The sequence below is a fragment of the Lemur catta genome, chromosome 12 (assembly GCF_020740605.2).
Source record: "Lemur catta isolate mLemCat1 chromosome 12, mLemCat1.pri, whole genome shotgun sequence".
NCBI lineage: Eukaryota > Metazoa > Chordata > Mammalia > Primates > Lemuridae > Lemur > Lemur catta.
In genome coordinates, this window is record NC_059139.1 from 38,029,892 (window position 1) to 38,047,367 (window position 17,476).

At 34.0% G+C, this 17,476-nt stretch overlaps 1 protein-coding gene across 5 annotated transcripts in view; it reads right to left on the reverse strand.

Annotated features, from left to right (window-relative positions):
• Nucleotides 1-8,606: 8,606 nt before the first annotated feature.
• Nucleotides 8,607-17,476, reverse strand: part of ERCC8 (ERCC excision repair 8, CSA ubiquitin ligase complex subunit) — a 47,139-nt gene continuing 38,269 nt past the window's right edge. For all 5 annotated transcript variants that reach the window (XM_045565845.1, XM_045565849.1, XM_045565847.1 and 2 more), the window contains 2 exons: nucleotides 15,763-15,843; nucleotides 8,607-9,645 (listed from right to left, as the gene is read on the reverse strand). In XM_045565845.1, coding sequence (XP_045421801.1) covers nucleotides 9,577-9,645; nucleotides 15,763-15,843 — 150 coding nt within the window. In that variant the 3' untranslated portion in view covers nucleotides 8,607-9,576. The remainder of the gene's footprint in view (nucleotides 9,646-15,762; nucleotides 15,844-17,476) is intronic.

Sequence of the window (17,476 nt, forward strand, 5' to 3'; positions counted from 1 at the left end):
TTTTTTTTTTTTTTTGAGACAGAGTCTCACTTTGTTGCCCGGGCTAGAGTGAGTGCCGTGGCATCAGCCTAGCTCACAGCAACCTCAGACTCCTGGGCTTAAGCGATCCTACTGCCTCAGCCTCCCGAGTAGCTGGGGCTACAGGCATGAGCCACCATGCCCGGCTAATTTTTTTGTATATATATTTTTAGTTGGCCAGATAATTTCTTTCTATTTTAGTAGAGACGGGGTCTCACTCTTGCTCAGGCTGGTCTCGAACTCCTGACCTCGAGCGATCCACCCGCCTCGGCCTCCCAGAGCTAGGATTACAGGCGTGAGCCACCGCGCCCGGCCAACAAACTTAACTTAATGAAAAACTTAATGAGCTGAAAACAAGGACTTTTTTCATGCAAATATAATAAGTGATAATGGTGTAAAATATACTAAGTGAAAAAAACATTCTTGGCATGAAAATCTTGTGCCAATGATGGGTTTATAAAAAGGTCGATTGCAGCAGAAATTGTGTCCTGAACAGAAATTAGCATTTGCAAATAGAAGTTTATTAAGAATAGTATTTCTTAGCATGATGAGGCTGGGGTGAAGGGACTTAAAAGTACAAAGTTGCATGAAAAGGTTATTTGTAGGTTTTTCAATTTTTCAGCCAATAGGAGTATGGATATAAAACATAAAAATACTACCCAATAAGCTATAGTCACTTGTGGTTATCTGAAGGGTTTAAGTGTTTGAATAACTTTTGAACATTTTAACAGTGATAAGCACATCAGGAAATTATTTTTGTGTGTTGAGTGAAATGCTTATAAACAGGACTGCAGGAGGCACTCTAGCAAGTCAGTACTAACACTGGACTTGTTTTACAAAATGTAAACCCATGGTGGCGGTTTGCACGAGTTATATGACATGTTTGTTTCATAATTCAGTGGAAGTCATGTTTAACTGAAAAAAAGAAAACATGTCATGAATGTAGTAATTCATACTATGAAATGGATATGCTACCATGGTTTGAACCACATGAGACATGTCCCTGCTTTCTTTATTTGATGAATAATTGCATGCACAACAGATGTGGTGTGAAACTGGATTTGTTTTTGGATGGTTGTTAGAAATTGGTTTGTGTTATCTAAAGCAAGTGTTAGCTGAACTCAGTGACAATTTAGTCAAAGGTTGTGCCTTTGGTTGATAGTATATACACTCTATTTTTCTGCAAGTGTGTTCATAACTAGTTACACAAATTGATCATTTTATTCATTTAATTTCTAGCCAAATTATGTCTTTGGGAAACTCAGCCAAGAAAAATCTGGCCTACTTTCACATGCAGAAGCCATTTTCCAGAAATTTAAGTGATGATTACCCCTTGTGGAGCTAAGAATTGAGTTCTAAATTAGTTACTTGATTTTGAAATTTATAAAAATGAACAAACTTGAATCAGTTTGCATTTTCTCAACTAATATTGATAATGATAAGAGCTCAAAAATGAAAGTTAGTACAGCATGCTGAATTGTAGTTTTGAAAACTAACCTTGAACCGAATTCTGTAAGTCAGACAGGTATTTTCAATGTACAAAAAAATAACTGAGCAAATAATCTATGTTTTGGAAAAAACATTACCTGTGAAAAACTTTTACATTATTTATTTGAATAAAATTAATAATACTCCCCAAAAGGACAGAAGAAAACAGTCCCATTTCTCTGGTTTAACATTAAAAAAATAATGAATTATAAGAAAAATAGAATAATCAAAATACCTATTTTTAATTGGGTATTTAAATTTTATATTAAAACATTTAATCTGTAATATAATGTATTTATTACATTATGTGCTTATACCACAGAACAGTAAAAATAAAGAATATAATTCTTACATTTGATTCTTGCTACCACTACTTCTTCATTCATTTACCATGTTCTCCTCCCCTTTGTGAGCATTTGATATTGTGATCCCTCATCTTACCTTTCCTATATTCCTACTGGGTACAAAGATAATAAATGACCCAAAATACATAACATTTCCAGAAATATTTGTCATTTTTCCATAATGGAAGAAAAGAAGAAATCCCAGAGTCAAAGGCAATGAAGAGATTCAGTCCAACCATATATACTACCAGGTAGGAATGGACTAGAAGTACAGAAGACCTCATAAAGAAGTCTGAACTTAAGATTTCATAATGTTCCCTTACTTTTGTTTAGCTATTAAGATTTACAATACAAGTCTCCCAATATAACCTGTCTACAGCGGAAAATTAATAAGCCCCTCAGAACCCACTAGGAAGACTCAGGGAGGTTCTGTGTTGGGTGTATAGGCCAATAGCAACCTTGAGAATAGGACTGTGCCATTTTGAGAGAAGAAAAACTATAAAATTAATGTAATATCCAGCTTATCAAATAATATTTCATAATACTTCAACAACTCATATATAGTAAATTATAAAATGACAATCAAGAACTTTATCATTCACAAATTATGAGTAGAGTTACTGTTTTGTAGTTAAGTGCTTGGTAATGGTGTTTTTTCACTGATTACTTCAATAAATATATTTTTGGCATCAACTGTTTGCCAAGCAGTGTTCCAGGAGCTAGAGATAGAGCAATAAAAAAAATAGGCAAAAATCTCTGCTTTCATGGAGTATATATTCTAGATGGGAGAGAAAGACACAATAAATAAGCAGATCATGTCCTGGAGGAGGTGAATTTTGACAAGAGCTCAAAGCCCAATAATCTTGAGATTTTTAAGTAACAAGAGTTCTGTTAGCTAAGGGATTATTATTTCTCAGAACTTTATTTCATTTATTCTTACAGCTCTGTAAAATGTATTTTATTCCCCTTCTACAAATGAAGCAATTAGCTCAGGAAGTTAAGTAACTTGCAAAATCAAACAGCTAATCAGTGGTGACTCCGTAACAATTCAGATGGAAACTTTAAAAGTTTAGTTCAGGCAAAACCCCATGTTCATTCCATTAGAATTTGAATGTTTATTTAGTATAAGACAATTCATGAAACTTTTATAATAACATTCCACCCTTACCTTCAATGAACTTTAATCTTGAATATAAACCTTTAGTTATTTATGCACTTCACACAGTGAATAGCATTTTAAAATGCTTCTAAATATTACAATTTGTGATTTTGGAGTAGGAATGAACTTTAATAATTTCTACTCCAGTTTTCTGTCCCCTTCCTTCATTTTTAACTAGTGAGAAAAAGAAGGTAAAAGATATTATCCAAATTCATGTTTACTTGGTAGTGAAATTAGGACTCAGGTCTTTTGATTTCTAGTCCATTGTTTATTATTTATTTCTTAATGCAACCATTACGATTTTAAAAATAATCTTACCATTCTTTAATGTCCATAGCGATCATCACTGAGTTGTTTTTAATAACTTCTTTCCATAGCATTTACTGAAACTCTGATACAATTTTGCATATATAACATATACAAGAAAACAACAGTACAATAAAAACAGTTAATTTTTTTTTTTTTTTTTTGTTTTTTTTTTGAGACAGAGTCTCACTTTGTTGCCCGGGCTAGAGTGAGTGCCGTGGCATCAGCCTAGCTCACAGCAACCTCAAACTCCTGGGCTTAAGCGATCCTACTGCCTCAGCCTCCCGAGTAGCTGGGACTACAGGCATGAGCCACCATGCCCGGCTAATTTTTTTTGTATATATATTTTTAGTTGGCCAGATAATTTCTTTCTATTTTTAGTAGAGACGGGGTCTCACTCTTGCTCAGGCTGGTCTCGAACTCCTGACCTTGAGCGATCCACCCGCCTCGGCCTCCCAGAGCTAGGATTACAGGCGTGAGCCACCGCGCCCGGCAAAAAAAAAACAGTTAATATTATAACTCTATTCTCAAAGACTTATTAGGAATGTTATTTCCATATTTTAGCACAACTCTGAACAGCATATTTATTTAGAAAATACACAAATTCACACAACAGTGAATGGTGCCATCACAGAGGGTGAAGAGAAGAAGCTGGAGAGTTAAATGTCTGAGCCATACGGGAGTAGCAGTTCTGCTCCTGCTGGTGTTTGTACAGGTATTAACAGACCCTCACTTAGTGTGGTCGCTAACCCTTGCCACAAAGAATAAAGTGAACAAAAGAGAAGTGGCTCCTGCCAGTCACCTGAGCCAATCATTAGTTGACTTAAAGAGTTGACCACCAATGCCAAAAAACAAAGTTTCTGGCCAGGCCTAGGGCTACCTGGCTAGAAGTTCTGCAAAACCTTATGCAATAACCATAACCATCAACAAACTAATAAAGTAAAAAAAAATGAGGAGCTTGAAGAACTTAGTCTTAAACATTTACTTAATTGTGTTTTTAGAGACAGAATAACTAATCAGGTTAGGACTGTGACACCATTTCTTTCCAAGCCTCAGGAAAGCATGAACTAGGGAAGCTATATCAAACCTCTAGCACGAAGTGTATGAGTACCTCCATGAGGAGTGGCTAGTCAAGAGGATATAGGGCATCTGTAGAAACCTACACACAGAGAACTGAGAGGTCACGATGCAGTTGTTTGTCTTATTATTCCCCCTTGTTTTGAAATTGCAATTGCCTAATTCAAAAAGAAAAAACAGAAAACAAAAAACTAGATGGCAGCGAAGAATTATGCCTCCTGTATCTAAGAATGCTGCTGACAGAGCCAGTAAGATAGATAAACTTGTATTACTGATCAGTAATATTTCTGAAATAGAACTATGTAGCTTTTATTTTAATATCTAATTTGAAATTTTCCTTTCTATTGTGTGATAGTGATTTTTCCTTGAAAAATAATTGGGATTAGTTTGTTGATGTAAGTCTTTTCTATCAGTGTCTCATTCAGATTTTAAATAACAAAGCTAATAGTTTTTTGTTTTCTGGTGTCTCAACTAATAGTGGGCTCTTTATACCTAGGTATCCCTTATTGAATAATCTTCATTTTGAAGTTATTCTGTCTATTATTATGATTGGTATAGTTTAAGAGTTAATTTTCAGAGCTTTCTTTAAAGGTTTTTAAAGATCTAGTTTAAACTGGGCTTTTTAGCATAAACTGTACAGAAAAGAATGCTTCAGTTAAAGGGATGACTTTTTTCTTTATTAAGGTGTTTCCTTAATTGTAAAGTAAAGGCTTGGTAGCAAGTATAAACAAGAGGCCAAGCCAAACTGTGATGCTAATTTTAGGCTTCTGGTTAAGCACAGGTTTAGGGCTATGTCAATAAGACAGGTGCATTTATTATTTCTATACATTTTTAAAAACTAAGCACTTCACAGGGGTTCCATGAACGATTTTAGGTAAAACCGGAATCAAGTTGAAGTGAAATAAACAACTGGCATAGATGTTCCTTTGAAATATGGCAGGATACAAGTACCTTACATGATGAAAAGACACATATTATTAGGCAAAACAGCATGGAAGGAAAATATGTCAAATGTAGAAAGCATTGGAGAGAAGTTATAGATGACCTCTGCCTTCATAAAAGGTTCATTAATATACCCTGTGAATAGGTTTGACAAATATCAATTGAATAAACAATTTTTAAAAAGTTTCAAGTAGGCCGGGCATGGTGGCTCACGCCTGTAATCCTAGCACTCTGGGAGGCCGAGGCGGGTGGATTGTTTGAGCTCAGGAGTTCGAGACCAGCCTGAGCAAGAGCGAGACCCCGTCTCTACTAAAAATAGAAAGAAATTATCTGGCCAACTAAAATATATATAGAAAAAATTAGCCGGGCATGGTGGCGTGTGCCTGTAATCCCAGCTACTCGGGAGGCTGAGGCAAGAGGATGGCTTGAGCCCAGGAGTTTGAGGTTGCCGTGAGCTAGGCTGATGCCACGGCACTCTAGCCTGGGCAACAGAGTGAGACTCTGTCTCAAAAAAAAAAAAAAGTTTCAAGTAGAAGCCTCTAAAGACCTCTCACATGTCTCTGATATATTTCTGCAAATGTTAAAAAAAATGAGGATATAGTATGGGGAGGGGAATAAAAAAATAATTTAGAAGTCTCCCCTGATGATCAACCAGGCTTGAATTAGTAATCTTAAAGATCAAGCATAATATTGCAAAGTACAGAGCAGAAACAACAAGTACTTATTGAGCATCTACTACATGCCAGGCACTATTCTAAGAATTTCAAAAAAAGTAAGCGGGAAAGACAAAATAAGACTCTGAAAGAGAGATCAGGGTAGACTTTACATGTAATTATTAGATGACCCAAAGAAGATGAATATAAAAAGACAAAGGAGAAGCAACAATTAGACAAATATTAGAAGAAAATATCCCTGAGCTGAGAAAGGTTTGGGGTTTCAGAGTGAAAGAGCTCACAAGAAGTCCAAGTGATGGGATAAAAACCAAAAGATATCAGATATCTTCATAAAATTAAGAAACTGTAAGGATAAAGAGAGAAAAAAAACCTCACAGTTTACAAACTTCCAGCTATAAAGAGTGAATTCCCTACTGTGGGGAAAAAAATCAAACTGGTTTTGGAATTCTCATCTGCAATACCAGAAGTTAGAAAAAGTGGACATAGTATCTACAGAATAACGAAAGAAAAGGACCAGAACCCAACAATCTTATACTCAGCAAAACTATAATTTCCTTTTACCAGAGAAAAAGATGACATTCAATAACTTAATGGCACCACCCAAATACACCACCTCAAGAAAATAAAGTGCAGTTCATAATCTTTAGTACTATATATGTAGCCCTGAACAGGAGATTGGCTGAAAAAAATTGGTGTATATTAACAATATGGAGTATTATGCAGTTAAAAAAAGATTGTCTGTTGTAACAGAAGACACAGAAGGATTTATGTGAGCTGTATCTGGAAAAAATCAAGATAGAACTCTGTATAACCCATTTTTGCAAAATAAAAATGTGTCCCCATAAATTCTACATAGATCTATGTAGGATTGTAATATGAAAGAACACATACTAGGTTAATAACTTGGATCATAGCAGGAGGGGTAAAGGATGGGGAATGAGGGGCTAATGTGGGAAGAAAGGGGCTTCTATGGTAACAGTAGCATACCAAACATCCTATTATGTAAAATTACATGTGTCATAAAGAGATGCATGGCAGAAAATCTACCAAAATGTTAGTGGTGATTACCTTATGGTATTATGATTCCAGGTGACTGTTACTTCCTTTTTAGGTTTTTATGTTGTTTGAATTATTTATAATAAGCATGCATATTTATATAACTAGCAAGAAGCAAAACAGTTATTTGCAGTTTGGAAGAAGACTTCCTTTTTCTTAAAATTAAAAAAAAATAATTTCCAATTTTAATAGCTTTTTCAAAGGTCAAAAACATCCTCACCAGAGGGAAAAAAGTGAGAGTAGGATGGTCTGGGCTTAAGAAAATCAACTATTCAAAACTATGAAACCACTAGAAGAAAACATAGGGAACAAGCTCTATGGCATTGGTCTGGGCAATGGTTTTTTGGATATGACCTAAAAAGCACAGGCAACAAAAGCAAATATAGACAAATGGAATAACATCAACCTAAAAAGCTTATACACAGCAAAGGAAACAATTAACAGGGTAAAGAGGCAACCTACAGAATAGGGGAAAGTATTTATAAACTATAGATCTGATAAGGGATTATCAGCCAAAATATATAAGGAACTCAACTCAATAGCAAGAAAACAACACAATTAAAAAATGGGACAAAGGACCTGAATAGACATTTCTCAAAAGAAGACATACAAATGGCCAGCAGGCATACGAAAAAATGTTCAACATCACTAATCATCAGGTAAACGCAAGTTAAAACCTCTGAAATATCACTTGACACCTGTTAGAATGGCTATCATCACTAAGACAAAAGATAACAAGTGCTGGTGAGGATGTGGAGAGAAGGGAACCCTCCAACATTGCTGGTGAGAATGTAAATTAATTCAGCCATTATGAAAAACTGTATGGAAGGTCCTCAAAAAATTACAAATAGAACTACCATATGAATCAGCAAACCCACTACTGGGTTTATATCCAAAGGACATGATATCAGTGTGTTCATTTCAGCCTCCTTATGCACAATAGCCAAGAAATAGAATAAACCTAAGTGTCCATCAGTGGATGAATGGATAAAGAAGATGTGGTATCTATACATAATGAAATACTATACAGCCATAAAAAGGAAACCCTGTCATTCATAACAACATAGATAGACCTGAAAGATATGATGTTAAGTGAAATAAGCCAGGCATAGAAAGACAAATACCACAAGATCTAACTCATATGTGGAATCTAAAAAAGTTGATTTCATAGATGTAGAGAATAGAATGGTGGTTACCTGGGGCTGGAGTGGTTGGTGGGGCTAGGAGGGAGGTTGGGGAGATGTTGGTCAACGAATACAAAATTTCAGTTAAATAGGAGGAATAAATTCAAGAGATCTATCATACAACATGGTAACTATAGTTAATATACTGTATTCTTAAAAAATGCTAAGAGAATGGATATAAAATGTTCTCACTGCAAAAATGGTAACTGTGTGAGGTAATAATATGTTAATTAGCTAGGTATAGGAAGTCTATAATGTATATTTGCTTCAAAACAATATGCTGTACACAGTAAAAACATACAACTTTATCTGTCAATCGAAAAAAAATCAATTGCAAAAGCAAGTGTATGGAAAATATTTAGCCAGAAAGGTTTGATATGAAGTCTGTCATACACTTAAAAACTCAACAACTGTATGCTCACAAAAATGATATTCAAGCTCACAAAATCTCTTTTACTAGTCTCCTCCTGGTAAGAATCAGGAAGAAAGGGAATATCAAGATTAGCTGCATGATAATCATTTGTGGGCTGACATAAAAGGAGACAATAAAATAGAAATTTTATGACAACATTTTATGTATAAGCCAGATTCCCTGCCAGGACATTTCTGCGTGGATGAATAAAACAGGATTTGGTTACATCTTAATGAGTTTCATAGAAAGGGAGTTCAAGCATGAGTGCAAGCTGCCCTCTGACATTAAAATAAAGTAAACATGGGATTTTTGCCAACTTAAAAGCCTTCTATGGCGTACTTTTTGGATTGTGGGAGAAACTGAGTCCAAAAATATTTAACATAAAGCTAGACAACCGTCAATTAAATGAAATCATTGTAAAATGTGAGCACACAAATAAGAAAGTATAAAATAACTTTGATGATACCTTTCCAACTACTATTTTTGATGTAATCATCCTCAGTATAATCATTCTTGAAGGTGGAAATGAGCAGGCTAATGGTACAGCCAGGATGAGAAAGTCAATGCTTATAACCTCTATTTGCTGATCCTCTGATCAGCTGCAGATCTTGGTGCATCTTATAGTTCATGGAATCTGCTGAAGGTCCCAATTGAGGCACAGTGGCTTATGTCCATGTACTGTAACGACAGGGGTTGCCTTAGGCCACAAGTGGGATTAAGGAGACATGTTTTGATAAACTATATAGAAATCTGTTTTAGGATTTCATGCAAATATTAACTTCATTTTAAAACATGGGGGGAAATTATCCAAATTCAGTTGTCAGGAATTGACAGGACAGTTAAAAAAAAAAAAGCCCACACAGTCCTATTTAAAAAGTTTCATCAACAGAGACACAAAGGTACTAAAGGTTGACAGTCATCCTTCCTCATCACTGCTGCTCCAGGCATCTTCGAAGGCTGGATTTAACTGTGATTTGGTTGTAGTCTAAAAAGAGAAAAAGAAAAAGGAAGATTTTATTTTTCTACTTCATAATTTTAGGTTCATAGTATAGTTAGGAAATACACCAGATGAGTAGCAATTACATTATTTTGAAAGAAACTGCATAATTATTAATTTCAAAACAAAAATAATGTAAGAAATACCCCTTTTATAATATAAGATAATATAACTTCATTTTAAACAGACATACTAGACTTTACCCAAATAAACAGTTTCCTTCAAAGTATCAATAGTCACTTCACAAATACATACATATATATACCATGATGCTGCTGTTGCTCAGGGTATTCCTGCAACTCATTGGAATTACCTGGAGAAGGTGGTGCATTGACATCCACAAGGCTAAGACTGGACTCTAGGTATATAGTCTGATTCAACAGTCTAAACTATTAATGTTGGCAACCCTATGTTGGATGTAATTGACTTTTATAAATAATCAAATAACCAAATATGGGGAATAGGTGTTCATCAAGCTGAGTAATACCATTTTTAGTCCAAAAAGTAATTGTGAGTTGTAAGTAGTGAGGTTTATTTACTTATTTTTATATAGTTGGTAAAGCAGTTTAGTAACACATGCAAAATATGTCAGAAATGGTAACATATTTGTAATCAGCACATAGATTCACTGCAGAGATTTTTCTGAAGGATAACATGCATTTAGATGATGGTTATTTAAAACAACAACAAAGTATCACAGTATTCATGCAACGTTAGAGGCACATCTAATAAAGGTAATCAGCAACTACAGAATCTTTTTTGGTGGTGTTTCAAATAAATTCACCTTTTTGGGAAAACTTCTGAAAGGTAACCTTCTTATTCTCTGTCAAATGACTAAAAGGGCTTTAAGATGGTCTCATTTTTAAAGTATCTGGGAATTATGAGCCAGGTATGCTTCTTATTCTGTAGCTTTTACATTTGCTATAAGTTTGTTTAGATCAAAATTCCAATAATGTATTAGCATCAAGACTACTCTTAAATTATCTTAGATGTTTTGCCTTTTACAACTTATAGAAATATTTTTTGTTAAGAGTAACCCTTACTGTACATCTCAAATGTTTATTTCCTTTTTGATGAATATAATGACTTAGAATCTTACAATGAAAACAGTAGAAAAAGTGAGTGTTCCCAGTAAATTGCCCAAGTATCAGCTAGGCTAGTTGGAGAACAATATACAGGCAGTCCCTGGGTTATGGATGAGATAAGTTCCTAAGAATGTCTTTAGGTCGGATTTCTATGTAACTTGGATCCCCGATGAACAGTACATATATGGTAATAATAATAATAATAAGAAAACTATAATGGCTCATATGTGGTAATAATAATACAGTGTAATACTATAATAACAGTACAGAAGTTAAGTTATATAGAAACTATGTGCTCTTTTAGTTCAAAAAAACCGAATATAAAAACAAACTCATATAAAAAGTTTAGATATGAGAAAGGAGAAATGTCAAAATAGAATATTAAAGGTTAACACTCACCTAATGTCACCTAGCATCAATGCTAGGCTAATAGGAATGTTATGCCTATTTTGATCTTCTACCCAAATCGAAAAACCTTTCCATTTCAATAATTAATCCATATGCTGCTTAGTAATTGATGTTTTCATTGGAGGACTGCCTTTCACATGTTCCATTATTCTCACTTTATCCTTTATAATTGTTCCAATAGTTGAGCAACTGAAGCCTAATGCTTTCCCAATGAATGACGGCATCTGGTCTTTCTCCGAACATTTAATTATTTCTACTTTTTTTTCATTGTAATCACTTTTCTCTTCCCTGCAGGCTCACCTGGACTTGCAGTGGACTTCACTTTGGGGGCATGGTCATAAGGGTAAATACAGACTCACAAAATTGAACTAAACAGTTAAGATGAAGGTGATGTTGTGAGACTGTATAAACAATGAGACTAGCTGCTAGCATAAAGATGCTGTGCCAACTGCTTACTCCATGTGGATTTGTTCACACGCATGGAAGAAATTAGTTCCTGAATTATTAACTGAATTATAAATTATCTTTATGGGGAGCCTTGGGAGCCTGTTCGTAAGTATGGAATGCCATTAAGTCAGGTTGTCTGTAACCCGGGGACTGCCTGTGTTAATTTAGGCATTCTTTACAGTTGTTAATTAGATCAGAGTACATTACTAAACCTAATGTTGGCTATTGTCACTTAGGTGTACAACCAAATATCCACTATACCTCAAATGTTCAGATATAAAAGTATCATCAAACCTTAGCTGCCTACTCACTAATTTCTAGCAGCAGTCTACTTTTATTTGCAATAGTAGTATACTGAAGTCTGTTCATTTATTATTTCATCCAAACATTTAGTGAGTTTCCTGTCTTTTTGAGTTTATGATTTACTAAGATAGGTTATTTAGTGAGAGTTTATTCAAAGATGCATCATCACTGGGGGGTTGGTTAACTCCTCTTCCCTACTGTCTTTAGAAGCCTTTAAGTCTGCCTTAGCTATCTACCAAAAATGTCCCTGGGTAGGTAAGCCACACAAAGTTTATGCCCCCTAATTCTACTATGGAAGCCTAATGTGTGACCTACTAAACATTTTAATTTCATTTGAAAACTCAGCATAAAAGCAAAAATAAGTGAAAATCATAATATAGTTGCATATAAATTATTTTGATGTAATGAAACAAAACTAAATGCATTACAGTATAACTAGAATATATTTTATTCCTAAAACAATCACAAATAAAATATCATACTTGTAGTTAAAAGCTGCAGTAACAATGTAGATGGATGTAGTACACATTACCGTTTGAGATCAACTGATCAAGTGTCACTTCACTTTTCTCTACAACATCTCCTCCTAGTGGACAACCAGTCGGTGCTTGAACTTACTCTGTCTCATCAGGTTGCCAGTTCTACTGACAGTTGTGTTATGGAGTTAAAGAAGAGTAAGTTTAGAGGGGACCTATCCAGGTCCAAATAATGGGCAGGAGGAATGAAACCAAACGTAACATTTACCAGGATATATCTTGATAACTTTCAAATTTCTGACTGGTAATTACCAGAAAGTCTCAGGGTTGTTTGGGTCAGCAAATGATTACATTAATACACCTACACAAGTGGTAAGTAAAACAGCTATGTATTGTGTGAATGTAAAAAAATAAAGTAAGATTCTTGATAAGAGGTCAGATTTAAACTGTAATAAACCTGCCCTGCCTTGATCATGACCAAGTTTTAGGAAGTGGGGACAAAAGGAAGCCAGATTCCTCAGAATATAATAAAACAGCCTGCCAATGAAATAATAGGATTATGCTTAAAGACCATAAATCTTGTTCCCATCATCCAATGACCTTGCTTTCTTTAAACAGAAACTTTCGATATCAGGAGAAACACCCATGAGGGATTATCTTTGTTATCTTAAGGGTGGATTTGAAAAGAAACCTAAGAAGAACTTTGATTTGACAATTCTGATATTTGGAAATATCATAAGCTTGTCCCACATCACAAGTGTAACAAATGGTAGATCTGAGATCCAAACACAGGTTTACCTAAAGCTAAAGGCTAAGTATGTATGTGTATATGCTTGTATGTTTTGTTTTGTACTGTGCTATGTTGCCTCCTCGGGAAACTGAAGGTCATTTATTTGATAGTTGAGATAAAAACCTTTTTATTTACTTTTTGTTTTTTGTCTTTTTGGTTCTCTTTTAAAAATTATTTTATTTACTAGTATTTTTCCTTTTTTGTTTTTTCTTTTTATTGTTATTATTTTTCTTTAAAAACATTTTAAAATATGAGTCAAATTGTAAACATCCATGTGAGGAGTACGATCTTGTGCAGACAGACTTCTCTACTGGGATCTGCAATCATGATCACATTCAGGTTATACCTACATTCACAGGAATCTTTCAAACTAAAGTTTTATGGAAATAACCTTAGCACATGCCATTGAATATTAATATCAGAATGACTGTTATCTTAAAGTTAAAGGTTCTGAACAATGTATTTCAAAAGATAAAGTTTTATAGCTCTAAAACTTAAATATAAACCTCAACTTGTTTGTTCTGTATTTCTATTTAATTTTCTACTTGTTTTGCTTCATTTTTCATATACAAAGTTCTTTTAGGCAAGGAGTTAAAACTATCACTATAACTACATAACAAGGAAATAAACCATCAGAGTCACATATTGTCTTTATACATTAAACAATTTAGTTTTCTTCTAACATCTTTTTCTATGTATAAGTTATGATAGATTTACTTTTCATTTATTATATTTTATTGTTTCATTTGGTAAATGATTGTTATATTTCCTAATATGGCCTATAGTGTTATAACTTGGATTTAATGTATATGGTAATTCCCAAAGAGCAGGATACAATAATTAAATAATAATGCAAAATAAATGGCTAAACCCATCTATTTGACCCTATTAGACTTTATCCAGAAGAATATTCAGTCATCAAAAGCAGCTGTACACTAAAACTAATAAAGCCATAATAAACCAAATCAGACGTGATAAAATCTGCAAGTATTCATATGGCATTTGGCCAGCTGCTTGAAGATTTATCGACATGTGTTTTTCTCTCTTTCGTTGGATTGGAGCCAAAAGAAAATAATTCACAGGCTTTACCCTGCAGTAAACCATAACAGTTGCAAATTTAAGTATGAAATAAATTTTATCAGTAGCTGCTAGGTGCCATCAACTACCCCTGTACAAATCCTATTTCCTGTGTTTTTTGATATAGTCCTATTTTCATTAAAGGAATTAAATACAGTATATGAAAAATGTTTTTTGAATGTCAAACTTGCTCCATCAATAACTTTTTTCTACCTCCATTTAAGATGTTTTGTTTTTATTATGATTTGGTTAAGATTATCTTGAGGTATTTCTAACTACATTATTTATATTTCCAACTTAAAAAATTATTTATATAAACATTGTTTTTAGATATTAAACTTTTTATATCCTAGAAATTAAGGTAAATGAGGATGATTAACAGTGCTTAGTAGAATAATCTTTGGTGGGAGAGATAACACCTTTAGATTCTCTTTCTATTGCTTGGAAAGTAAAAAAAAAAATACAGAGGCTATTAAGGCCAGGGATTATATCTTATTCATCTTTGTTTACCTACTGCATTTTTAAGGCTGTTTATTCACACTGTCATATTTATACTAATTTATGCTTTAAGATAGGTAGGAGTGTAAATTGGTACAATTTGACAGTGTGAATAAAGACCTTTAAAAATGTCATACATGATCATTTAAGAGATAATTCTACCTCTAGGAATCTATTCAAAGAAATAATCAGAAATATGAACAATTTATAAACAGATTTTTACCTTGATGTTGTTTATAATAATCAACAGAAATGTCTCCAAATAGGTAAATATTTAAATAGTGGATATAAATGACAGAATACTATATCATTATAAATGTTTACACAGTTATTAATGACATAGAAAAGGGCTACTGTACAGTGTTAACGAGAAAAGTAACATACAAAGTTGTATGTCCAACCATGGCATTAACTATGTTAAAAAAACCACATACATAGTAAAAAACAAGAATGAAATAAATCAAAATGTTAATGTTAATTAAGTCAACTTAAGAAATTTTATGTTCTTTTGATAGTTTTCTGATTTTTCCAAATGTGTTATAATAGGCAAATTATTATTATTATTATTTTTTTGAGACAGAATCTCACTCTGTTGTCCAGGCTAGAGTGCCGTGGCGTCAGCCTAGCTCACAGCAACCTCAAACTCCTGGGCTTAAGTGATCCTACTGCCTCAGCCTCACGAGTAGCTGGGACTACAGGCATGCGCCACCATGCCTGGCTAATTTTTTCTATATGTATATTTTTAGTTGTCCAGCTAATTTCTTTCTATTTTTAGTAGAGATGGGGTGTCGCTCTTGCTCAGGCTGGTCTCGAACTCCTGAGCTCAAATGATCCGCCCCCCTCGGCCTCCCACAGTGCTAGGATTACAGGCGTGAGCCACCACGCCCGGCCACGGCAAATTAGTTTTACAATCATAAAAACAGAAAGAACTACTTTAAAAGTCTCTCTCATATAAAGTAAATTAATAAAACTTTATTCTTCATGATTTAGAAGTCACTGGACAATTTGTACAGATATTTACCTCATCATCATCAGGAACTGGTTCATATAAGGATGGCACCCAAGCAAGAATATTGCAGTCCCTGCTACCACTATAAAGTTCCTATAAAACAGAGAGCAACGATGTAATTGTGGATCAATTTAAAATTGGTACCAAACTGAAATGAACTATATCAATTTTTGAAATGATTAATTCTTAGGCAGATTAATTACATTAATTCTATTTCTACTCCCTAAAGAAACTAGGCAGATGTTCTTTTTTCTTTTCTTTAAGATGTAGTAAAGCTTTATTTTGTATTTAAAAATAGTATTAGGATATGTCAGAGCTAACTAATACTGTGAAAATTGTACAAAAAGACTCATTATGCTAGTGGGTTTTTTTTTTGTTTTTTTTTTTTTTGAGACAGAGTCTCAGTCTGTCGCCCTAGATAGAGTGCAGTGGCATCATTGTAGCTCACTGCAACCTCCAACTCCTGGGCTCAAGTGATAGTCCTGCCTCAGCCTCCCGAGTAGCTGGGACTACAGGCACATGCCACAACGCCCGGCTAATTTTTCTATTTTTAATAGAGATGGGGTTTCACTCTTGCTCAGGTTGGTCTTGAACTCCTGAGCTCAAGCAATCCTCCTGCCTTGGCCTCTAAAAGTGCTAGGATTACAGGTATGAGCCACTGCACCTGGCCTATGCTAGTGGTTTTTACCAATCACAGTATCCATATATTTCAAATGTCATAATAGAGAAAAAAAATGGAATAAAGAGTTTATCCTTCTTTGTCAATAACTGAACTTAAATAAATACTTCAATGAATAAACCATACGAGTTTCTTCTAAAATAGGCCAAAAATTCACAACAAGTTTTATTTAGCTTCCAACTGCCTAACTGGCTGCTATTCAACAGAAGAGCCTGAAGACCCAAGCTGTTCAGAAGTTTACTTCATAAGGGGAAGCTTGGGCTGACATACAGTATACCAGTATTTTCATGGATATGCTGTTTGCTCATGGCTGGACCATGCTCACTCCCCTCCCCAACAAAACTGAAGGAATATGTTATATTGCCTATTACTGAAAACACTCCTATTGGGCAGTGAAATATATACTCTCATATACAGGGTATAAATTGGTATAATCTTTTTGGAGAATAGAATCTCAGGATATATCAAAAGTTTCTGTATACATTTCTAGAAGTTATGTCAAAGTCACACATGAAATTTGAGGATATCATCATTGTAATGTTTATAACAAAAAACAGAAATAACTGTACAATAATAGAGGAATGATTATCAGTAAATTAATGTTGAGTCACATGATAGAATATTACATAGCCATTGAAATTGTTTTTGAATACTTACTGATGTGGGAAAATACTTCTAATGTCAAGAGAAAAGAGCAGGATATATACCAAATGCTCAGTGTCAAGGGAAAAAACAATATCAAATAGTAGGTAATAATAATGATGATGATGATAATAACAAACTACTGTGCAAATGAGAAAGGGAAAGCAGCAAGATGTTAAGTGGTTATAAAACCCTGAATAAGTGACTTTTTCCTTACAAATATATTTATGTATTTCTAACAATTATGTTTAACAGCTTTTTATCCCTGCTCTGCTATGCAATTATTTATTTTTATTATTGTATATATCAAAAACAATTTAAGGCATGGTAAAATTAGTACTTTTTATTTAAGTCAGCATTTGGGTAAAGGGAAAATAAAATTATGAAGTTATTTATAAGAAATAT